Source organism: Salmo salar, chromosome 03 (assembly GCF_965601325.2).
Source record: "Salmo salar chromosome 03, fSalSal1, whole genome shotgun sequence".
Taxonomy (NCBI): domain Eukaryota; kingdom Metazoa; phylum Chordata; class Actinopteri; order Salmoniformes; family Salmonidae; genus Salmo; species Salmo salar.
In genome coordinates this window covers 6,558,082-6,583,889 of record NC_138293.1, presented here as the reverse complement: position 1 = coordinate 6,583,889, position 25,808 = coordinate 6,558,082, and the positions used below count along the sequence as shown (strand labels likewise).

The following is a 25,808-nucleotide window of genomic DNA, read 5'->3' as shown; positions in this document are numbered from 1 at the left end:
TGAAAACCTACAGGACAGTAGATCTCCAGGAAGAGGGTTGGACTGAAAACCTACAGGACAGTAGATCTCCAGGAAGAGGGTCGGACTGAAAACCTACAGGACAGTAGATCTCCAGGAAGAGGGTTGGACTGAAAACCTACAGGACAGTAGATCTCCAGGAAGAGGGTTGGACTGTAAACCTACAGGACAGTAGATCTCCAGGAAGAGGGTTGGACTGAAAACCTACAGGATGGTAGATCTCCAGGAAGAGGGTTGGACTGTAAACCTACAGGACGGTAGATCTCCAGGAAGAGGGTTGGACTGAAAACCTACAGGATGGTAGATCTCCAGGAAGAGGGTTGGACTGAAAACCTACAGGACGGTAGATCTCCAGGAAGAGGGTTGGGCTGAAAACCTACAGGATGGTAGATCTCCAGGAAGAGGGTTGGACTGAAAACCTACAGGACAGTAGATCTCCAGGAAGAGGGTTGGGCAGCCCTGCTCTAAGAGATCTTGGATGATCTGTTCTTCTCTAAAGCAATAACAAAAACACTGGATTTCTCTTTTTTGTAAGTATATTGTATTTCAGTGTGTTTTTCAAAGAGATTCATTGAGGTGTCAGCAGGTCAAAACATGTATATATGAGTCATAGACATCCTCAGGAGTTGCCCTGCCACCCCATGCCGGCAGGAAATTATATAAAAACTAAAAGTAAGACATCTTTTTCATATACTTAAAGTCACGAAAATATCTTTTGTTTTGTACAAAAATTTAATACAGCTACAATACAATATGATACATACTTTTATCCAATACATGTGAGCTCAACAAGCGTTACCATGACTACGAAGCCTCCTCCGACAAAAAAGAACAAGAGAAATATTCTTCTCAGTCGACCGGTAGTCAAGGGACTGGCTTGGATCGTAACACGTGTGCAGCATTTTGTCAAAATTGCCTTTTTCAGCAGCCAACAAAAATCACTAGAGTTACCAAAGCACAAGTAGGTGGAATATATTTGAGGGAAGTAAGTAAGGGAAGGTAACAAGGAGGGAGGAAAAAGGGAAGGGAGCAAAATAATGGACATCTCCTCATCTCCTCATCCACTTTGTAGTCAGACAACAGATCCAGAGTTCAAACGATTATTCCTTGTTTGTTTTGTACAATGTCATGGTGTTTGGTTGATCCACATAAAGTGGGATAACATCTGTGAAGATGATGAGTCTGTCCCCAATGATCCACATGAAGTGGGATAACATCTGTGAAGATGATGAGTCTGTCCCCAATGATCCACATGAAGTGGGATAACATCTGTGAAGATGATGAGTCTGTCCCCAATGATCCACATGAAGTGGGATAACATCTGTGAAGATGATCAGTTTATCCCCAATGAATGACAATATTTCTAACAGTGTTTCTAGGTCACACATTGTTGTCTTCATAAATGGCAGCCTATTCCTCATGGGCCCTGGCCAAAAGTAGTGCACTATATAGGGTATAGGGTGCCATTTGAGACGCATTCATTGTGCGATTAACGATTATAGATTGTACTGTAAAACAGATGGTTTTTTTTCCTGTCTGTCTGTCTGTCTGTCTGTCTGTCTGTCTGTCTGTCTGTCTGTCTGTCTGTCTGTCTGTCTGTCTGTCTGTCTGTCTGTCTGTCTGTCTGTCTCTGACCAAAAGCATATCTTCGTTAATCATCTAGTTTATCAGCAAACACTTGCACTTCTACCTCATCTCAGTCATGGTGGCTTTTGACACATTGTATCTCGGTCGGTGTCTCTGGATGGTCCCATCTAGGTACTTTAGGTGCTACAGTTCCTTTTCCTTTCCCCAAGATGTTCTGCTGTCCCAAGATATCCCCAAAGACATGTGTTTAGAGATGTCTTTCTCCTGTCCTGTCAAAAAATGCAATAAGGCCAAGTAGATCTTTCCAAGTTCCAAGTTCCCTGGCCAATTGTAATGAATACAGCGATTGTCAGCAGACCCTTATCACCACCAGGGGGAGTAGTAGGGTGAGGAGCAGACCTGGGGGGCCCAGGAGGAGAGGGTAGAGGTAGTGGAAGAGGAGGGGGTGGTGGAGGCATGGTTGCCCAGACGTTGGGTACTCCTCACAGGGCCCAGGACCCTGGCATCGTTCTCTCTCACAAAGGATGCCAGTGAAACCTGTAGCACAGTGGCACCGCTGGTGGTGGTGGTGGCACGTTCCCCCGTTCTGACAGAGAAGCATGGCGTTGTCACACACATGAGCTGTGGAGAGAGAGAGAGAGAGAGAGAGAGAGAGAGAGATATTGAGAGAGGAGTGGGGAAGAGGAGGAGAGAGATAGAGATTATTAACAGTTTATTCGATGACAGAGAGACATTACCATGGTCGAGTCTTAATATTTTCAAAAGACATCCTTCTCTTATTAGATCTGACATGACTGGAGATGTGGTGAAACCAGCTGCAGTCAAATGCAATGTACACTAAGGAAAGTAGTTAAGGAAAAGAGAAAATATGTGAGTGTTGAGACATCCACTCACTTTCCCTTTCAAATTGCGACTCCGAGTGTGTGAGTGATTGTTTATGACTGTGACCATAGAAGGACCTTGCAAGTGTACTTTAGAGAAAATAACCCTGAAAAAAAAGTAACCAATACCCCACAGCTGCAGCGGTAGTCATGGGATAAATAATCATGAGTGATCTGGGGAAATCCAGAGTATTGTGCAGTGACTCATCCCCTCAGTGGGGGAGAGAGAATTGAATCGGGCTTCCTGTGGTCGAAAGAAAGACAGACAGACACACACACACACACAGACACACAGACACAGACACACACACACACACCAGAGTGAATAGTCTGGTGAGGGCACACAGGGCATGGATGAACATTCTCTTATCTACCCGCCTCCTATCAGGCTCTCCATGTGATTGGATCCCACCTATCGATCTCTCCACGTGATTGGCTCTCACCTATCAGGCTCTCCATGTGATTGGTGCCCACCTATCGGTCTCTCCACGTGATTGGCTCTCACCTATCAGGCTCTATTATGCTTTTTTTTCCCTCACAAAAACCCTAGTGTTGAATAGAAATGTAGTGGTTGAAGTGTTTCCATTACCCATTTAGGCAAATAAACTGGTGACAGCCTGTTTGCCCTCCCACGTATCTGATTCATGTGACGGGTAGCCTGTAAAAGCCAGCATGCATAGAATACAATTGACTAATATTTGCCATATTCTAATAATTCTCATGTGCCAGCATATCGCCACGGTCCGTGCCATGGTGAAACTTACACTCCTGTATATTTGAAATAATTGTACAGTGAAACTTGCAACCAGCCAACCAGAAAAGCAAGGCGAAGCAATTCAGGACAATCCTTGTCCTGTAAAAGCAACATTATATTTATAGTTGAAAAAATGTATTTTACAAGCAGTAGTTGTAATGTATTGACTTGCCTCATACTCACGGGAATCATTGAGCTGTACTTTATTCCCGGTCCCTAACCCAACCAACCACATACCCAAGAATAGCCTACAGCCGTGCCTCACGTGCCTCATAGTGCCCCTAGGGTTTTGCTAATACACTACATCCCTCTTCTTAGATGTTTAACTAACCATTATGGTAACACATCTTCAAACTGCAAATCTATGCATTATAATGTAACAAAACATTATCTAGTACTCAAAATAAGGTATCTCACGTATACAGCATCTAAATCTTTTTCCAACAACAACATACTGTAATGTTTATTTGTACTTTCTTTAAACTACCAACCATATCACTGATTACATTGAACTACCAACCATAGCACAACACTGGTTACATTGAACTACCAACCATAACACTGGTTACATTGAACTACCAACCATAACACAACACTGGTTACATTGAACTACCAACCATAACACTGGTTACATTGAACTACCAACCATAACACTGGTTACATTGAACTACCAACCATAACACTGGTTACATTGAACTACCAACCATAACACAACACTGGTTACATTGAACTACAAAACAATAACACTGGTTACATTGAACTACAAAACAATAACACTGGTTACATTGAACTACCAAACAATAACACTGGTTACATTGAACTACCAAACAATAACACTGGTTACATTGAACTACCAACAATAACACTGGTTACATTGAACTACCAAACAATAACACTGGTTGCGTTGAACTACCAAACAATAACACTGGTTACATTGAACTACCAAACAATAACACTGGTTACATTGAACTACCAAACAATAACACTGGTTACATTGAACTACAAACAATAACACTGGTTGCGTTGAACTACCAAACAATAACACTGGTTACATTGAACTACCAAACAATAACACTGGTTACATTGAACTACCAAACAATAACACTGGTTACATTGAACTACCAAACAATAACACTGGTTACATTGAACTACCAACAATAACACTGGTTACATTGAACTACCAAACAATAACACTGGTTGCGTTGAACTACCAAACAATAACACTGGTTACATTGAACTACCAAACAATAACACTGGTTACATTGAACTACCAAACAATAACACTGGTTACATTGAACTACAAACAATAACACTGGTTGCGTTGAACTACCAAACAATAACACTGGTTACATTGAACTACCAAACAATAACACTGGTTACATTGAACTACCAAACAATAACACTGGTTACATTGAACTACAAACAATAACACTGGTTGCGTTGAACTACCAAACAATAACACTGGTTACATTGAACTACCAAACAATAACACTGGTTGCGTTGAACTACCAAACAATAACACTGGTTACATTGAACTACCAAACAATAACACTGGTTACATTGAACTACAAACAATAACACTGGTTACATTGAACTACCAAACAATAACACTGGTTACATTGAACTACCAAACAATAACACTGGTTACATTGAACTACCAAACAATAACACTGGTTACATTGAACTACCAAACAATAACACTGGTTACATTGAACTACAAAACAATAACACTGGTTACATTGAACTACCAAACAATAACACTGGTTACATTGAACTACCAAACAATAACACTGGTTACATTGAACTACCAAACAATAACACTGGTTGCATTGAACTACCAAACAATAACACTGGTTACATTGAACTACCAAACAATAACACTGGTTACATTGAACTACCAAACAATATGTCACGCCCTGACCACAGAGAGCCCTTGGTTCTCTATGGTATAGTAGGTCAGGGCGTGACGGGGGGTGTTCTATGTTGTTTATTTCTATGTTGGTGTGCTTGGTATGGTTCCCAATCAGAGGCAGCTGTTTAGCGTTGTCTCTGATTGGGGATCATATTTAGGCAGCAATTTCCTCACTGTGTTTTGTGGGATCTTGTTTTTGTGTAGGTGCCTATTTGTACGTCACTGTCTTCACCTTTCGTTTGATCATTTATTGTTTTTGTATTTTGCTGAAGTTTCACGTTATAATAAAGATGTGGAACGTTACTCACGCTGCGCCTTGGTCCAATCATTACGACGATCGTGACACAATAACACTGGTTACATTGAACTACAAACAATAACACTGGTTACATTGAACTACCAAACAATAACACTGGTTACATTGAACTACCAACAATAACACTGGTTACATTGAACTACCAAACAATAACACTGGTTACATTGAACTACCAAACAATAACACTGGTTGCATTGAACTACCAAACAATAACACTGGTTACATTGAACTACCAAACAATAACACTGGTTACATTGAACTACCAAACCATAACACTGGTTACATTGAACTACAAACAATAACAGTGCTTACTTTGACTACCAAACAATAACACTGGTTACATTACTGGAACCCTTAATACCATCAAACCATAACGCTGGCTACTTTGCTGGAACTCTTTTGTTTACAATATTTATTTGACAAGAACTCTTGCCAATAACTTTTCTGTGACGGCTAGGGGTAGACTGCCCTGCCATTGACACTGTGCCGGAGATGATTCTGCTCCGTTATGGCAACAAGTCTATCTAACACAGCTTTGTTTTCTGAGTCTTTGGGGTCGAGGCTGTGGCTGAATGGCCTTGTCAGGTGCAGGCACTTGTCTAGGCAGTGTGTCAGGCTCTGCCCGTTCAGTGTCTCTGTCACTTGTAGTCCATTTTTCTGACTGTGGTTGTATCCACAGTTTCACAAAAGAAACATGTCTCATGTTCCCGTTCCTATCTACGACGGCGTATGGCTCTGAGGTAGTTGACAACCTGTTCTGCTTTGGTTTCTGTAGCAGAACCATGTCACCTTGTTGGATTGAAGCTTTCAGTTACTCTCCTCGATCTGTCCGTGCTCTGTCGGTTCTTCCCCTTCCTTTCAGCATTCAGCAAGCCGAACGGCGTTGTCGTGTGGCTCAGTTCCTGGCTGCATGTCGGCTGACAGCTCTGGCAGTTTGGTTCTGATTTTGGCGGTTGAACAACCGTTTAGCTGGACTGCGGCCTGTGACTGAGTGTGGCGTACTCCTGTAGGCCATGAGAAACATCTGGAGTTTTGTGAGTCAATCCTTCCCTTCTGATTGGGCAGTGGATTGCTTTGACGAGCGTCCTGTTCTGATTGGGCAATGGATTGCTTTGCCAAGCATCCTGTTCTGATTGGGCAGTGGATTGCTTTGACGAGCATCCTGTTCTGATTGGGCAATGGATTGCTTTGCCAAGCATCCTGTTCTGATTGGGCAGTGCGAGTTTGCTTTGCCAAGCGTCCCGTTCTGTCTTTCAACTTCGCCATTGGCCTGAGGCTAGTATGGAGTGATGCAGCAGTGTTGGAACCTGTTTTCCTCCACCTACAGTATGCTCGGAAAACACTAACGGTGAGAGGAGCACCGTTATCATTTTTACATTTACATTTTAGTCATTTAGCAGACGCTCTTATCCAGTGCGACTTACAGTAGTGAATACATACCTTTCATTTTAATTTCATGCATTCTTTTTTTTTTAATGTTTTTTTTGTTTTTTGTTTTTGTACTGGCCCCCCGTGGGAATCAAACCCACAACCCTGGCGTTGCAAACACCATGCTCTACCAACTGAGCCACAGGACTCAGGATACCCATGGACTGTGAACGTCTCTCTCAGGCTTGTGATTATACTGACGGTGGTGATGCGGTTTAGGATACTCACATCAACCCATCTTGAGTAGTAGTCTGTTGTTACGAGGAGGTGTTCACCTGTTGGAAACGGCCCACACATGTCAATGGCTAGGATTTGCCATGGTTCAGCTGGTAGCTCTGTTCTGACTATTGGGACCATTGACTTGACACGTTCAAACAAGACTTCACCAGCAGTGCAACCTCTTTATCAGTGTTTGACCCGTCACACTTTTGTGTATTTGTATTTATTATGGATCCAGCAAAAGGCAGTTTATACAATTTATACAATTTTAAAAACATTACCATACATTCACAGATTTCACAACACACTGTGTGCCCTCAGGCTCCTACTCCACCACCACTGCAGTCTCAGTTTTGTTTTTACTATCCCCTAATGCCCTTCGTGTGCTAACATCAAAGTCAGTTTCTGAGCTGCTCATGGCATGATAATGCGGTTGCCTCGTAGAACTATCTGTCCAATAATAGAGAGTTATTCTTGAACACGTCGGTATGCAGCATCGCATGTGCTCCAGTCAGCATGTCTGATGCTTGTTCGTAGATTATCTGGAAACTGGGTCTTTTGCTGACATTTCTTCCAGCTCTGGTGGTGTGAATGCACATGGCACTGCATGTTTAGCTACGCAGTAGATGTGGTCGTCCCGGTTGTGTAGAAACGCCGGAGGGTTCAGAGTAAACCGTGACAGTGAGTCGGCTACATTCTGAAGCCCAGGCTTGTATACAACCTTGAATCTGTTCTCAATAACATCCGCGTCCTCTAGCTCGTTCTCAATAACATCCGCGTCCTCTAGCTCGTTCTCAATAACATCTGCGTCCTCTAGCTCGTTCTCAATAACATCCGCGTCCTCTAGCTCGTTCTCAATAACATCCGCGTCCTCTAGCTCGTTCTCAATAACATCCGCGTCCTCTAGCTCGTTCTCAATAACATCCGCGTCCTCTAGCTCGTTCTCAATAACATCCGCGTCCTCTAGCTCGTTCTTAATAACATCCGCGTCCTCTAGCTCGTTCTCAATAACATCCGCGTCCTCTAGCTCGTTCTAAATAACATCCGCGTCCTCTAGCCCGTTCTCAATAACATCTGCGTCCTCTAGCTCGTTCTAAATAACATCCGCGTCCTCTAGCTCGTTCTCAATAACATCCGTGTCCTCTAGCTCGTTCTCAATAACATCCGCGTCCTCTAGCTCGTTCTCAATAACATCCGCGTCCTCTAGCTCGTTCTCAATAACATCCGCGTCCTCTAGCTCGTTCTAAATAACATCCGCGTCCTCTAGCTCGTTCTCAATAACATCTGTGTCCTCTAGCTCATTCTCAATAACATCTGTGTCCTCTAGCTCATTCTCAATAACGTGTCCTCTAGCTCATTCTCAATAACGTGTCCTCTAGCTCGTTCTCAATAACATCCGCGTCCTCTAGCTCGTTCGTCTTCTCTTCAACTAGCTTCTTGACACGGAATGGTATTCTGTGTACTGGCTGTGCAACAGGTGTGACAGTCTCATCTACTGTACCATAATTCCTAACAAGAAGTCTCAGTTTTCCCAGCCCTGTGAAACAGTATTTTTATTCCTTCTGTGGTGCAGCTTTGAACGTATTTTTATCATCAGCTTGGACTGAGTTTACGTGCGCCTTTGGCATATGTGCAAAATGTCAAGAGCAACAGATGCTGTTCATCTTTCACAACTAAAATTTCTGCCGTGACTGTCTCAGAACTACTAACTGCTGTAATGTTGGCAGTGACCAGGCCCTCAACTGCTAATGGTTGTGTTGAACCATATGGGTAAAGTCTCTTGGATGTTGGTTTTAATTGCACATTGCGTTTGGTCTGCAAATGACTGAATGCTGCTGTGCCAACAATATCACATCTAGCCCCAGAGTCAATTAACATGTTACATGGCTGGCCATTGACTAATAACTGTATTTCAGCGTCATCAGTACTGCTGGGAAGTGTGAACACATGTTCATCATCGTCATTGTCTGTTGTATCATGTTATAAACTGTAGCAGGTGTGTATGTGACTTCATTTCCATTCAGTTTTGTCTTTGCCCTGCACATTTTGGAGAAACGTTTATCTTTGCCACATTTTTTGCATCGTTTACCTTGTTTGATAGAACATGGCCGTCCGATATGGCCCTCCTGACCACATCTGAAGCATTTGATGATGTCATTAGCTGGTCCTTTTTCCCTTTTTTTTCCCCAATCTGTGTTTATTCACTTTTCCCCTGTTGAATCGCATTGGCATTCAGACTTTCCATTCTGTCCGCCTGCTAGTCAACAGCCTCCATTGCTCTTACCATATCCATTAGAGTGGTGAGAGAGGTCCCTCTCGCACAGAAGCCAATTGCGCAATACATCTGAGTGACTCAATCACTTGGTCCCATATGAAATCGTCTTTGAAATCTCCATAATCACACGTTGCAGCCAACTGCTTCAGTCTGCTCACAAACATGTCCACCCTGCGCTCGTTCGGCTTGCCTAAACACGTCCACCCTGCGCTCGTTCGGCTTGCCTAAACACATGTCCACCCTACGCTCGTTCGGCTTGCCTAAACACATGTCCACCCTACGCTCGTTCGGCCTAAACAAATGTCTCTTGTAAGGAATGTTTTTTTTTTTGTGGAGTGAAGTACTCGTTTAGCTTTGTCTATTTGATCTCATAGTCCTTGTCTTTCCCCGTGTCGTCTAATGTGGTGAATATATCCTGCACATCCCAACCTCCCAAGTGCAATAAAAGAGCTTGTTTTCGTGCTGCATCTTTGACTCCTGAAGCAGTGATGAACAGTTTGAAACTATTAATCAATTTTGTCCATCGTAAACCAACACTGGCTGGGTCTGAATGCACGTCGAACGGCGGGAGAGAAGGTAAGGTCAGAGCTATTATTCTTAGCTTATTTTGCTAGCTAGCGCACTTCTTTGCTAATCAGCTGTGTTAGCTGAACGGCTAGGCTAGGTTTTCATGAAGAGTCCCTTTACAATTTCCCTTTTCCTGCACTCACCCAGCTTCTTGAGTGGATAATGTTTATTTTTATTTCCTTGTTCTTGTCGCCAGTTGTAATGTATTGACTTGACTGAGACTCACAGGAATCATTGAGCTGTACTTTATTCCCGGTCCCTAACCCAACCAACCGCATACCCAAGAATAGCCTACAGCCGTGCCTCACGTGCCTCATAGTGCCCCTGTGGTTTTGCACCACTAGGTGTTGCTAATACACTACAGTAAGCATTTAGAATTAAATGTGGAGTGGAGCTTATAGTTACGTGATGACATCCCGTTCCCCGCATGCCTTCAAAAGAATTCAGCAATCATAATTTATTCAAAAAACACTGTTTCCATCATAATTTGTCACATTAAAGAACGTTTGACAAAAGAAAAAGCCCACTCATCGAATGGATAGAAATGTTGTCGATCTTTTGAAAATGTCTCCTATATCTGCCGTTTCCATTACACATAACACCTGCCTAGTGACACCCACCTTACCTCCCTTATCTTACCTCATTTTCACACACTGTATATAGTCTTTTTCTACTGTATTATTGACTGTGTTTGTTTATTCCATGTGTAACTCTGTGTTGTTGAATGTGTCGAACTGCTTTGCTTTATCTTGGCCAGGTCGCAGTTGTAAATGAGAAGTTGTTCTCAACTAGCCTACCTGGTTAAATAAAGTCTAAATAAAATAAAATAAAACAGAACACAACTGTGTAGCGTTTACACAAATATTAGCATCTTAGCATTATTGCAGGACTTTGACTGTCACCTTAATATTCTGACTTTTGTCCGTATTAGCTATGACGCTAATATTTGTGTAAACTCTACACAGTTCTGTGGGTGTCACTGAGTAGGCTGATACCGCCATTTCACTGGTGCACAATCCATACATTACGTTGTACAATGCACATACTGTAAGTATGCCCCCAATTCAATTCTGAATTCAAATACATCCACAGTACGATTTCAACTGATCTTTACTTTTTTGGGGGGTCAAATTAACTAATAAATTGTCTTTTGTTTCATTTCTATAACATTCTACCCTTGTTTAGCATTATCTACTCCAATTGTGGCATGATTCTACAATTTACATAGCGCTAACTAGAAGCACAGTTGAAAGTATCTTTGCTAGTAGTAATGGCTAGCCAGTGTAGCCAATGTATCAAGGTGACAAATAAAGCACAAACAGTGGTTAGTTATCAGTATCTTAGCTAGCTAGCTAGTGTAGCCAATTTATCAAAGTGAAAGCTAAAGCACAAACAACAGTGATTAGTTATCACTATCTTTCCTGGTAGTGCTAGCTAGCTAGCGAGCTAGTGTAGCAAATTTATCAAGGTGACAGCTATAGCATAAACAGTGATTAGTTATCAGTATCTTTGCTAATAGTACTAGCTAGCAAGTGTAGCCAATGTATCAAGGTGACAGCTAAAGCACAAACAACAGTGGTTAGTTATCAGTATTTTTGCTAGTAGTGCTAGCTAGCTAGCTAGTGTTGCCAATGTAACAAGGTGACAGCTAAAGCCCAAACAATAGTGATTGCTCGGTTGTAGTAATTTTGGCATTAACATTGTATCAACAAATTACAATAATAACATTCATCCTGAAGACATAGCTAGCCAGCTAACTCTCCCAACTTCGACCACTACGATACTAATGCACTAACATAATGCCCTGGACCAGGTTGTGTGCGCAAATACCGACTGATACGCCCCCCAAAAAATGCCATTTGAGACGCATGTGCTTTGCGATTCACAGACCAGGCAGCATCAGCGCCCATAATCTGCACATGGATGCATTTCCATTTCTGCATAAGGATGAATCTTATTTATGGTTCTTTGTAAAAAATAGATCTGTCTCAGGCATGAGAAGACACTCTAAACAACAGAAATGCACGACTGAGGTCCAAATGGAACACTATTCCCTATTTATTGCACTGTAAGTGTACAAGCAACGTAGGGCGCTGGTCAAAAGTAGTACACTAGGGAAAACATCTCTCTCTCTCTCGGTATCTCTCTGTCATATGCGAGACAGAGACTGAGAGAGAGAGATTTATTCCCTAATGCACTATAGATAAATATATATATTTTTACACAGGGTGCTGCAGCATCTTCAGCACCCCTGCCTCCCACGGCTATGCTCAAACAACACACCAAAGGACATGAAATGACTGGAATAAGAATGTTGAAATTCCAGGGGACATTTCAGTGATGTAGCACTCATAATATCCCTCAACTTTACTCACAGACATTTTCTACATTGTTTGAAGGGTTGGTCGAATTTCAACGGTCGAATTTCAAGGGACATATTAGTGTTTGAAGCTTGCACAATATTTCTCTAAATATACAGTATGTATTTTGAAGGATGTCTAAGGCATAACCCCATTCAACATGAAGAAGTTGACGTATTCTGGACGATTCTCAGTGTGTAGCTAATACGTCCTATTGTGTTGAATTAACGGGAGTGTTGAATGTATGCTTCAGCAGCAGACCAACTTTCTGCCTCAGATTCAAAATGTCTCTAATCTGTAGACTGTACAGAGTTTACTTTGTTGACAGTGGTTCTGTGAATTATACATCTGCTCCACGTCCTCCAGAAGACCCCAGGACTATTGTCTTTTTCCCCCAGCAACTGTAGGCCTGATTAACTGGGCTTAGGAAGAGTCGGAGGGGTTGAGAGACAAAGAGAGACAGAGAGAGAGAGCGAGCGCGACAGAGAGAGAGCGAATCCACTGTCCCCCGGGTGCTGAAGACGTGGATGTTGATTAAGGCAGCCCCCCGCACCTCTCTGATTCAGAGGGGTTGGGTTAAATGCAGAAGACACATTTCAGTTGAAGGCATTCAATTTTACAACTGACTAGGTATCCCTCTTTCCCAATAGAAATATCACCTTGTCCAATAGAAATATCATTGGCGCTCGTGTAGACCTTGACAGGTGAGAAAACCCTGAGGTTTAAACCCTGGCCAAGGACCAACATCACCCAATCGTAGAGTTGTTTGGACTTGGACACACACACACACACACACACACACACACACACACACACACACACACACACACACACACACACACACACACCACACACACACACACACACACACACACACACACACACACACACACACACACACACACACACACTGCGCTGAGTTGCTCTGAGACATATGTGCAGCATCACACCATTTTTCAGAAGGTGTGACATTCCCTGCAGGATGACTGTTAAGATGGATCTGTCCTAAGGTGTAACTGTTATGACACATCTATCTATGGGCCATGGTGCTGCACGGCAGTACCACTTTCATGTACTGACGGATCAGTACCACTTTCATGTACCGACGTATCAGTACCTCTTTCATGTACCGACGGATCAGTACCACTTTCATGTACTGACGGATCAGTAACATTTCATGCAACAGCTTCATGAGGTAGTCACCTGGAATGTATTTCAATGAACAGGTGTGCTTTAAAAGTTAATTTGTGGAATTTCTTTCCTTCTTCATGCATTTTTAGACAATCAGTTGTGTTGTGACAAGTTAGGGGTGGTATACAGAAGATAGCCCTACTTGGTAAAACAGCAGGTAGCCTAGTGGTTAGAGTGTTGGACCAGTAACTGAATGGTTGCTGGATTGAATCCCTGAGCTGACAGGGTAAAAATCTATTGTTCTTCCCCTGAGCAAGGCAGTTAACCCATTGTTCCCCAGTTGGCTGTCATTGTAAATAAGCATTTGTTCTTTACTGACTTGCCTAGTTAAAATAGATATTATGGCAAGAACAGCTCAAATAAGCAAAGGGAAATGACAGTCCATTACTTTAAAGTCATTAAGCATTCTGCAGTGATACGCCATCCCATCTGGTTTGCCGTTAGTGGGACTATTGTTTGTTTTTCAACAGGACAATGACCCAACACACTTCCAGGCTGTCTAAGGGATATTTGACCAAGCAGAGTGAATGCATCAGATGACCTGGCCTCCACAAATCACACAACCTCAACCCAATTGAGATGGTTTGGGATGAGTTGGACCGCAGTGAAGGAAAAGCTGCCAACAAGTGCTCAGCATATGTGGAAACTCCTTCAAGACTGTTGGAAAATCATTCCTCATGAAGCTGGTTGAGAGAATGCCAAGCTGTCATCAAGGCAAAGGGTGGCTACTTTGAAGAATCTCAAATATAAAATACTTTTTTGGTTACTACATGATTCCATATGTGTTATTTCATAGTTGATGTCTACACTATTATTCTACAATGTAGAAAATAGTAAAAATAAAGAAAAACCCTGGAATGAGTAGGTGTGTCAAAACTTTTGACTGGTACTGTATCTCAATGTCGTGCAGAAATTCCATTTACTTGTATTTTTTTAATAGAGACTTTTTCAGTCAGTTTTATTGGTAAACACATGTTCGGGCATTTCTAAGCTTCCCTTTTCTCCAAACGATGAAATATCGATGTTCTATGATAATGTAAGAGTGAGAGATATGGCACCCTGCAATGGTATATGGAATGGAGAGACAAATCAATATTCCAGAACACTATGGAACACGAACGGCCTCATGTCCAACATGACTATGAGTGAGAGAGAGTTAATGCTGTAGAAATGACTGATGACATAGCATGGATGAAGACACTCTGAAGATATGGATTTCTTTATGAAAGGGAATCCAAGTTATTGTGGGGAAAAAAAACCTCCTTCCAGTATTTTGCCACCACAACCCTACAGTGTTATTTTTCTGATATGTTTAACCTATGGCAGTAACATGATTGCATCATACATGTATTGAATGGATCAATGCAACTACAGTGCCTTGCAAAAGTATTCACCCCATTGGTGTTTTTCCTATTTTGTTGCATTACAACCTGTAATTTAAATAGATTTTTATTTGGATTTCATGTAATGGACCATACAGAAAAGCGGTGCGTGCATATGTATTCACCCCCTTTGCTATGAAGCCCCTAAATAAGATCTGGTGCAACCAGCAGAAGTCACATCATTTGTTAAATAAATTCCACCGGTGTAAAATCTAAATGTCACATGATATATACACACACACACCTGTTCTGAAAGGCCCCAGAGTCTGCAACATCATTAAGCAAGGGGCACCACCAAGCAAGCAGCACTATGAAGACCAAGGAGCTCTCCAAACAGGTCAGAGGCAAAGTTGTAGAGTACCGATCAGGGTTGGGTTACAAAAAAATATCAGAAACTTTGAACATCCCACGGAGCACCCTTAAATCCATTATAAAAAAATTGAAAGAATATGCCACCACAACAAATCTGCCAAGAGATGGCCACCCACCAAAACTCACAGACCAGCCAAAGAGGGCATTAATCAGAGAGGCAACAATGAGACCAAAGATAACCCTGAAGGAGCTGCAAAGCTCCACAGCGGAGATTGGAGTATCTGTCCATAGCTGGGCTTTAAGAAAGAGTGGCCAAATGAAAGCCATTGCTTAACCTCTAGGGGGCTAGGGGGCAGTATTTTCACGGCTGGATAAAAAACGTACCCGATTTAATCTGGTTACTAATCCTACCCAGTAACTAGAATATGCATATACTTATTATATATGGATAGAAAACACCCTAAAGTTTCTAAAACTGTTTGAATGGTGTCTGTGAGTATAACAGAACTCAAATGGCAGGTCAAAACCTGAGAGATTCCTTTACAGGAAGTGGCCTGTCTGACCATTTCTGGAACTTCTTTGCCATCTCTATCTTTTACTAAGGATCTCTGCTCTAACGTGACACTTCCTACGTCGTCCATAGGCGCTCAGAGCCCGGGAAAAACCTGAATGTCGTCATCCCAGCCCCAGGCTGAAACACATTATCGCCTTTCTCAAGTGGCTGATCAAGGGACTCTGGGCTTAGGCGCGTGACCTGGCCGCCCCCGTCTTTGTGATTTTTTCCTCTGTTTGCCGAAAAGGAGATTCCCGGTCGGAATATTATCACTTTTCTACGAGAAAAATGGCATAAAAATTGATTTTAAACAGCGGTTGACATGCTTCGAAGTACGGTAATGGAATATTTAGAATTTTTTTGTCACGATTTGCGCCATGCGCACGACCCTTCTTTACCATTTCGGATAGTGTCTGGAAGGCACGAACAAAACGCCGCTATTCGGATATAACGATGGATTATTTTGGACCAAACCAACATTTGTTAATGAAGCAGCAGTCCTGGGAGTGCATTCTGACGAAGACAACAAAGGTAATGAAACTTTTGTAATAGTAAATCGGAGTTTGATCAGGGCTAAACTTGGTCGGTGTCTAAATGGCTAGCCGTGATGGCTGGGCTATCTACTGAGAATATTGCAAAATGTGCTTTCACCGAAAAGCTATTTTAAAATCGGACATATCGAGTGCATAGAGGAGTTCTGTATCTATAATTCTTAAAATAATTGTTATGTTTTTTGTGAACGTTTATCGTGAGTAATTTAGTAAATTCACCGGATGTTTGCGGGGGGTATGCTAGTTCTGAACGTCACATGCTAATGTAAAAAGCTGGTTTTTGATACAAATATGAACTTGATTGAACAAAACATGCATGCATTGTATAACATAATGTCCTAGGGTTGTCATCTGATGAAGATCATCAAAGGTTAGTGCTGCATTTAGCTGTGGTTTTGTTTTTTGTGACATTATATGCTAGCTTGAAAAATGGGTGTCTGATTATTTCTGGCTTGGTACTCTGCTGACATAATCTAATGTTTTGCTTTCGCTGTAAAGCCTTTTTGAAATCGGACAGTGTGGTTAGATAAAGGAGAGTCTTGTCTTTAAAATGCTGTGAAATAGTCATATGTTTGAAAAATTGAAGTTTTTGTATTTTTGAGGAATTTGTAATTCGTGCCACGCCTATCATTGGATATTGGAGCAGGTGTTCCGCTAGCGGAACGTCTAGATGTAAGAGGTTAAAGAAAACAATAAGCAAACACGTTTGGTGTTCGCCAAAAGGCATGCGGGAGACTCCCCAAACATATGGAAGAAGGTACTCTGGTCAGATTGAGCTTTTTGGCCATCAAGGAAAACGCTATGTCTGGTGCAAACCCAACACCTCTCATCACCCCGAGAACATCATCCCAACAGTGAAGCATGGTGGTGACAGCATCATGCTGTGGGGATGTTTTTCCATCGGCAGGGACTGGGAAACTGGTCAGAATTGAAGGAATGATGGATGCCGCTAAATACAGGGAAATTCTTGAGGGAAACCTGTTTCAGTCTTCCAGAGATGAGACTGGGACGGAGATTCACCTTCCAGCAGGACAATGACCCTAAGCATACTGCTAAAGCAACACTCGAGTGGTTTAAGGGGAAACATTTAAATGTCTTGGAATGGCCTAGTCAAAGCCCAGACCTCAATCCAATTGAGCATCTGTGGTATGACTCACAGATTGCTGTACACCAGCGGAATCCATCCAACTTGAAGGAGCTGGAGCAGTTTTGCCTTGAAGAATGGGACAAAATCCCAGTGGCTAGATGTGCCAAGCTTATAGAGACACACCCCAAGAGACTTGCAGCTGTAATTGCTGCAAAAGGTGTCTCTACAAAGTATTGACTCTTGAGGGGTGAATAGTTATGCACGCTCAAGCTCTGTTTTTTTGCCTTATTTCTTGTTTGTTTCACAATAAACAATATTTTGCATCTTCAAAGTGGTAGGCATGTTGTGTAAATCAAATGATAGAACCGCCCCAAAAATCAATTTTAATTCCAGGTTGTAAGGCTACAAAATTGGAAAAATGCCAAGGGGGGTGAATACTTTTGCAAGGCACTGTATACATATTTCAAATGGAGACAGTTTTCAGACACTCCATCTTGCTAACTGCACCCATGCAGTGAAACTGAGTGTTGCTTCAACTACACCTGATCAATACATTGTACCGGGAAGTCAGGCTGCAGCAGAAAGTAGTTCAGCAGCCTCCTATAATTCCATTATGTCATTACTGTAGTTAGTGAGCAGAATCTAGAACCCCATGAGTTATGACTGGTCTATATGAGCTAACTGCATGGCAGTAAGACCCACTTGGCACACCACGTCATTTCAAAGTGGACATTTCTATAATATTTGGTTGAGACGTTGGTAAATGAGATTTCAACCTTTTTTTTTTCACCGACTCAAAAAGACAGCCAACAATTATTTATAATTTTGGCACTATCAAGTTTGAAAACTACTCTCGACTAATAATAAACTACATTTAAATATTGGCGAGAGGTTGAGAACACATTGGTTGAAGTTCAGAACACATTGACATCTTATTTGACCAAAACACACCATGAACTCAATAGGGATTATTAGCAATTCATGAAGTGTGTTGAGTAGTTTTTTTAGAAGTAGTTGCCATTTTGTGATATAGCCTTCTTTCCATTAAAGGATAAGAGCCTGAGATAAGATCAGGAAAACAAACTGTATCAACTAGGACCTTTCTGACATTGCATACAACACCCTGATATGTAGAATACAATTCTACACATGGTCAAAATGCATCTTCCAGACTTAGGGTCAATACTACAAAACACAAATACTTCAAAACAGCTTCTATTTCAATGCCATCAGACTGCTAAACAGCAATCACTAAATCAGAGAGGCTGATGCCTACATTGAGACCCAATCACTGGGCACTTTAATAAATGGATCACTAGTCACTTTATACAATGCACTCTAAATAATGCCACTTTAATAATGTTTACATATCTTACATTACTCATATCCTATGTATATACTGTATTTTATACCATCTATTGCACCTTGCCTATGCCGATCGGCCATATACTTACATGTACATATTCTCATTCACCCCTTTAGATGTGTGTATTAGGTAGTTGTTAGATTACTTGTTAGATATTACTGCACTGTCGGAACTAGAAGCACAAGCATTTCACAACATTCACATCTGCAAACCATGTGACAAATACAATTTGGTTTGATTACTATTGGCTTTTGTCATTCAATGACAGCAGTAACGTCAAACAGCATTGTGTAAACCATGGTCCATGTAAAAACAGAAAATTAAAATGTATTCCACCACAAAATAGATGTACAAGCCAATTTTTCAAATAAAAAAAGCCAAAAAACGCATTTCTGGCATAGGCTTCTGGAACCACAAATTAGACATACAATAATCCAAAAAAGGGTAGTGTTTGAACAGGATTTGATGCTTTTAACTTCTTAAGACCTCTTTTATCCACTTGCTCATCGGCCCTCCCACTGCCCCCCTTGCAGTCAGGAGCACATTTCAGGCAGGTTGACGTCGCCTGTAGAATTTCTGCCTCTAGCCTTTGATTCGCCAAGACTCACACCTGCTGTAAAAGGGGAAAACAAATATTATCTAGAGAAGGTATTCACATGTCAAATATCATAATTTGGACTGACTTTTACTTACGGGTGGAGTCAAAGGCCCTATTCCCTTTGCTTCCCTTCATAGTCATGGTTGACACGAGGCCGTTCATCATGGTTCTGCATAGAACACGAGGCCGTTCATCATGGTTCTGCATAGAACACGAGGCCGTTCATCATGGTTCTGCATAGAACACGAGGCCGTTCATCATGGTTCTGCATAGAACACGAGGCCGTTCATCATGGTTCTGCATAGAACACGAGGCCGTTCATCATGGTTCTGCATAGAACACGAGGCCGTTAGTCAGGGTTCTGTATGGAACACGAGGCCATTTGTCAGGGTTCTGTATGGAACACGAGGCCGTTTGTCAGGGTTCTGCATAGAACACTAAATATGTACTTTACAAGCAACACATCACTGACTAATTTAAAAAGTGAAAAAAATATGATGTTTACCGGTGCATTGCTCTCTTCACCCGGTCCAGGATGTCTTTCTCCCAAGCTTTGAGATATCTGTAATTTTACAAAAAGGACACTAATGCATTACACATCCAGTACAACATGGCAATATAATGTCATTCAACTCAATGAAACACTTAATTTCTCACCATGTATTTTTGAATATCATTGCGTTTAAGCTACTCTTCCATCTTTAGTAACTCTTCCTCCGTCTCGTTCAGGTTGACGTTCTCAACTGGACTCGGGCAACTGTCCTTTAAAAAAGGTCAGGATTCTTTTTGGAAATTCTCAAACAAAGTAGTTTTACATTTGTTCACTTCCAAATATAAAAACAGCCTAATTTCATTAAAAATATAAAAATGGTTTCAAGACAAATGTCATAATTGCTTCCGGCATAGAAAAAGGGTCTGACTCTTTGCAGGGCTTTGGTGAAGGAGATCTCTCCTCTGAAGAGGCTGAAGGAGACCTCGGTTTCCCACATGATGACCTATCCCTGGATCATGAAGGCTCAAGATTCTCTGCAGTAAAATATTGGACAACATCATGGCAATTCTTGGTATAATACCTTTCCAAATACGTCGCTCAAGATGAGAATAAGGGGTTGGGTTACATTGTGAAGGGTCGTCCTCACTGTCATTTTAGTCTTTTGCTTCTTGGTAGCAGTGGTTTTCTGGTGCTTTTGGGGACTATTCTGGTGGGGGCTTGGGTAGACCTTTGTGTGAAAATAAACATGCAAGTGTAAATAAAATCACATCCAGCCTTCTTTTGTCATGCTTAAGTTTTATTGAAGTGGAAGAAGACTTAACACATTACCCAACTTTAAACCCAAATCATACAACATGCCAAAGTTAACCTCCCAAGCCCATACCCCCTAGCTTGGAAGTCCAGATGGAATTCAGCTCAGTTTCACTTTTTTTTTCACTACACTACCAATGATTCTAAAACAGATTCAATTGTTTTTTCCTTCATCAATCTAAACACAATACCAAATGACAAAGCAAAAATCGGTTTTAAAAAAAAACACGTAAATATCAGATTTACAAAAGAATACAGACCCTTTAATCAGTACTTTGTTGAAACACCTTTGGCAGTGATTACAGCCTTGAGTCTTCTTGGGTACGATGCTACAAGCTTGGCACACCTGTAATTGCAGAGTTTCTCCCATTCTTCTCTGCAGATCCTCTCAAGCTCTGCCAGGTTAGACGGGGAGCCTCGTTGCACAGCTATTTTCCAAGATTCAATGATGGCCGACAGGCCTTGGTCAGGGAGGTGACCAAGATCCCGATGGTCACTTTCTCCAGAGCTCCAGAGTTTGTCTGTGTTTGATTGGGTTCAAGTCCAGGCTCTGGCTGGGCCAAACAAGGATATTTAGAGACTTTTTCTGAAGCCACTCCTACGTTGTCTTGGCTGTGTGCTTAGGGTTGTGGCCTGTTGGAAGTTGAACCTTCACACCTGACATCCTGAGTGCCCTAGATCAGGTTTTCATCGAGGATCGCTCTGTTCATCTTTCCCTCAAGCCTGACTACGCTGGGTAGCACAGAGCAACACATTAAGGTGCATTGCAATAATAACGGCACTAACTAGGGATACGTTACCACTGTTTTTAGTGCCAGTCTGCACGTTCAAACTAAAACAAATTAACTAATAATGGCATCTTTATGCTTTCGTTAATAAAATAATGGCTATTAGCAAATAGCTGGACAATAGACTTGCCTAGAAGGAGGATAGGGGGAGAATTCTATCGGCAAATGTATTTCTAAGTTAGGTTGGCTGTAACCCAACCGGCTGTGATTGGTTGCAATTTCAGTTTAATCCACCAGAAAAGACAAAACAAATAATACCACAAAAAGTTATTAAAAAAGTATTATTATCTATCACATCTGACCGTGAATCCTATGGAGTCCCATAGGGCGGTGCACAATGGCCCCTATGGAGTCCCATAGGGCGGTGCACAATTGGCCCCTATGGAGTCCCATAGGGCGGTGCACAATTGGCCCATAAATAAATGTTTTGGTCTTTACTCAGATTACAATCACTCACTTTCGTTAAATTTTTTTTATAAATAACCTCCAAAATATGGTTATATATTATCAAGTTGATGGCACAGTCATATAGCCGGCACCTACAAAAAGCTGAGTGATTCATTCATTCCTGGCTTTGGTTCAAATAAATAAGAACCAACATTATTTCAGATAGTCTTTAATAAAGAAATGTTTTGGTTATCCTGACCTGGACACCATGTACAGTATTACAGCTCCCGCAGTGCAAACAGATGCAGGTTTGATACCCGTGCCGGCTGCCACCGGGAAACCCATGAGGCGGCTATTGGTTTTAATTTAGAATCCTTCAATCCTCTATATATAATTATTGGCGGAGAGTCACGTCATATTTTCAGATATACTGTAGGCCTACCGTAGGCGACATGAGTCTCACTAGTGTTGAGTAATGTGCTGGACGGTTGAGCTAACGTAGGCTAATGCGATTAGCTTGAGGTTGTAAGTAACAAGAAAATTTCCCAGGACATAGACATATCTGATATTGGCAGAAAGCTTAAATTCTTGTTAATCTAACTGCACTGTCCAATTTACAGTAGCTATTACAGTGAAAGAATACCATGCTATTTTTTGAGGAGAGTGCACAATTTTGAACGTGAAAAGTTATTAATAAACAAATGTCATTTTATGCGAAAATTGAAAAAAAAGGGGCTAATCCTTAACCTGTTAGGGCTAGGGGGCAGTATTTGCACGGCTGGATAAAAAAAATGTACCCGATTTAATCTGGTTACTAATCCTACCCAGTAACTAGAATATGCATATACTTATTATATATGGATAGAAAACACTCTAAAGTTTCTAAAACTGTTTGAATGGTGTCTGTGAGTATAACACAACTCATTTGGCAGGCAAAACCCTGAGACATTTTCTGACAGGAAGTGGATACCTGATGTGTTGTATTACCTTTAAACCTATCCCATTGAAAAACACAGGGGCTGAGGAATATTTTGGCACTTCCTATTGCTTCCACTAGATGTCACCAGCCTTTACAAAGTGTTTTGAGTCTTCTGGAGGGAGATCTGACCGAACAAGAGCCATGGAACGATGATGGCCCATTAGACACCTGGCGCGCGAGTTCATGTTGGGTACCCTCGTTCCAATATGTTATAAAAGAGTATGCATTCGTCCACCTTGAATATTATTCATGTTCTGGTTAAAAAAGGCCCCAATGATTTATGCTATACAACGTTTGACATGTTTGAACGAACGGAAATATATTTTTTCCCCTCGTTCATGACGAGAAGTCCGGCTGGCTTAGATCATGTGCTAACAAGACGGAGATTTTTGGACATAAATGATGAGCTTTTTTGAACAAAACTACATTCGTTATGGACCTGTGATACCTGGAAGTGACATCTGATTAAGAGAATCAAAGGTAATGGATTATTTACATAGTATTTTCGATTTTAGATCTCCCCAACATGACGTCTAGTCTGTATCGCAACGCGTATTTTTCTGGGCGCAGTGCTCAGATTATTGCAAAGTGTGATTTCCCAGTAAGGTTATTTTTAAATCTGGCAAGTTGATTGCGTTCAAGAGATGTAAATCTATAATTCTTTAACCTCTTGGGGCTAGGTGGGACGCTAGCGTGCCACCTGTGGTGCACTCCATCAACAGCAGGTGCATTTCAAGAGCGGCAAATTTGAATCCAAATAAATGTCAAAATTCAAATTTTTCAAAAATACAACTATGTTACACCATTTGAAAGATAAACATCTCCTTAATCTAACCACGTTTTACGATTTCAAAAAGGTTTTACGGCGAAAGCATAAATTTAGAGTATGTTAGGACAGTACATTTACAAGAGTTGTGTGTAATGTTTTGTCAAGTCAAAGACAGGGTCACCAAAACCATAAAACCAGCTAAAATGATACACTAACCTTTTACAATCTCCATCAGATGACACTCCTAGGACATTATGTTAGACAATGCATGCATTTTTAGTTCTATCAAGTTCATATTTATATACAAAAACAGCGTTTTACTATGGCATTGATGTTGAGGAAATCGTTTCCCTCCAATAACCGGCAGTCAAGTCAGCGTCACAAATTAAATAATTAAAATTAGAAAACATTGGTAAAATATTATATTGTCATTTAAAGAATTATAGATTTACATCTTTTGAACGCAATCAACTTGCCAGATTTAAAAATAACCTTACTGGGAAATCACACTTTGCAATAATCTGAGCACTGTGCCCAGAAAAATACGCGTTGCGATACAGACTAGACGTCATGTTGGGGAGATCTAAAATCGAAAATACTATGTAAATAATCCATTACCTTTGATTCTCTTCATCAGATGTCACTTCCAGGTATCACAGGTCCATAACGAATGTAGTTTTGTTCAAAAAAGCTCATCATTTATGTCCAAAAATCTCCGTCTCGTTAGCACATGATGTAAGCCAGCCGGACTTCTCGTCATGAACGAGGGGAAAAAATATATTTCCGTTCGTTCAAACATGTCAAACGTTGTATAGCATAAATCATTAGGGCCTTTTTTAACCAGAACATGAATAATATTCAAGGTGGACGAATGCATAGCCTTTTATAACGTATTGGAACGAGGGTACCCAACATGAAGTAGCGCGCCAGGTGTCTAATGGGACATCACCGTTCCATGGCTCTTGTTCGGTCAGATCTCCCTCCAGAAGACTCAAAACACTTTGTAAAGGCTGGTGACATCTAGTGGAAGCAATAGGAAGTGCCAAAATATTCCTAAACCCCTGTGTTTTTCAATGGGATAGCTTTAAAGTCAATACAACACATCAGGTATCCACTTCCTGTCAGAAAATGTCTCAGGGTTTTGCCTGCCAAATGAGTTCTGTTATACTCACAGACACCATTCAAACAGTTTTGGAAACTTTAGAGTGTTTTCTATCCATATATAATAAGTATATGCATATTCTAGTTACTGGGTAGGATTAGTAACCAGATTAAATCGGGTACATTTTTTTTATCCAGACGTGCAAATGCTGCCCCCTAGACCCAACAGGTTAAACACTTTATCGCTTTCGGCAAGTGGCCACTCAGAGTACTATGGGCTTAGGCGCATGCCCGCTTCGACCGAATGCTTTCTTTTCCTTTGTCTGTTTATCTAAACGCAGATTCCCGGTCGGAATATTATCGCTTTTTTATGAGAAAAATGGCATAAAAATTGATTTTAAACAGCGGTTGACATGCTTCGAAGTACGGTAATGGAATATTTAGAATTCTTTTGTCACGAATTGCGCCATGCTCGTCACCCTTATTTACCCTTTAGGATAGTGTCTAGAACGCACGAACAAAACGCCGCTGTTTGGATATAACAATGGATTATTTTGGACCAAACCAACATTTGTTATTGAAGTAGAAGTCCTGGGAGTGCATTCTGACGAAGACAACAAAGGTAATAACATTTTTCTTATAGTAAATCTGACTTTGATGAGTGCTAAACCTGCTGGGTGTCTAAATAGCTAGCCCTGTGATGCCGGGCTATCTACTGAGAATATTGCAAAATGTGCTTTCACCGAAAAGCTATTTTAAAATCGGACATATCGAGTGCATAGAGGAGTTCTGTATCTATAATTCTTAAAATAATTGTTATGCTTTTTGTGAACGTTTATCATGAGTAATTTAGTAAATTCACCGGCAGTGTTCGGTGGGAATGCTAGTCACATGCTAGTCACATGCTAATGTAAAAAGCTGGTTTTTGATATATTTATGAACTTGATTGAACAAAACATGCATGTATTGTATAACATAATGTCCTAGGGTTGTCATCTGATGAAGATCCTCAAAGGTTAGTGCTACATTTAGCTGTGGTTTGGGTTTATGTGACATTATATGCTAGCTTGAAAAATGGGTGTCTGATTATTTCTGGCTCGGTACTCTGCTGACATAATCTAATG

General features: G+C 41.2%; 1 protein-coding gene across 1 annotated transcript in view; it reads right to left on the bottom strand.

Moving 5' to 3' along the window:
• Positions 1-301: 301 nt before the first annotated feature.
• Positions 302-25,808, bottom strand: part of LOC106596915 (netrin-G1) — a 221,065-nt gene continuing 195,558 nt past the window's right edge. Inside the window, exon 7 of the mRNA XM_045714452.2 lies at positions 302-2,226. Coding sequence (XP_045570408.2) covers positions 1,955-2,226 — 272 coding nt within the window. The 3' untranslated portion in view covers positions 302-1,954. The remainder of the gene's footprint in view (positions 2,227-25,808) is intronic.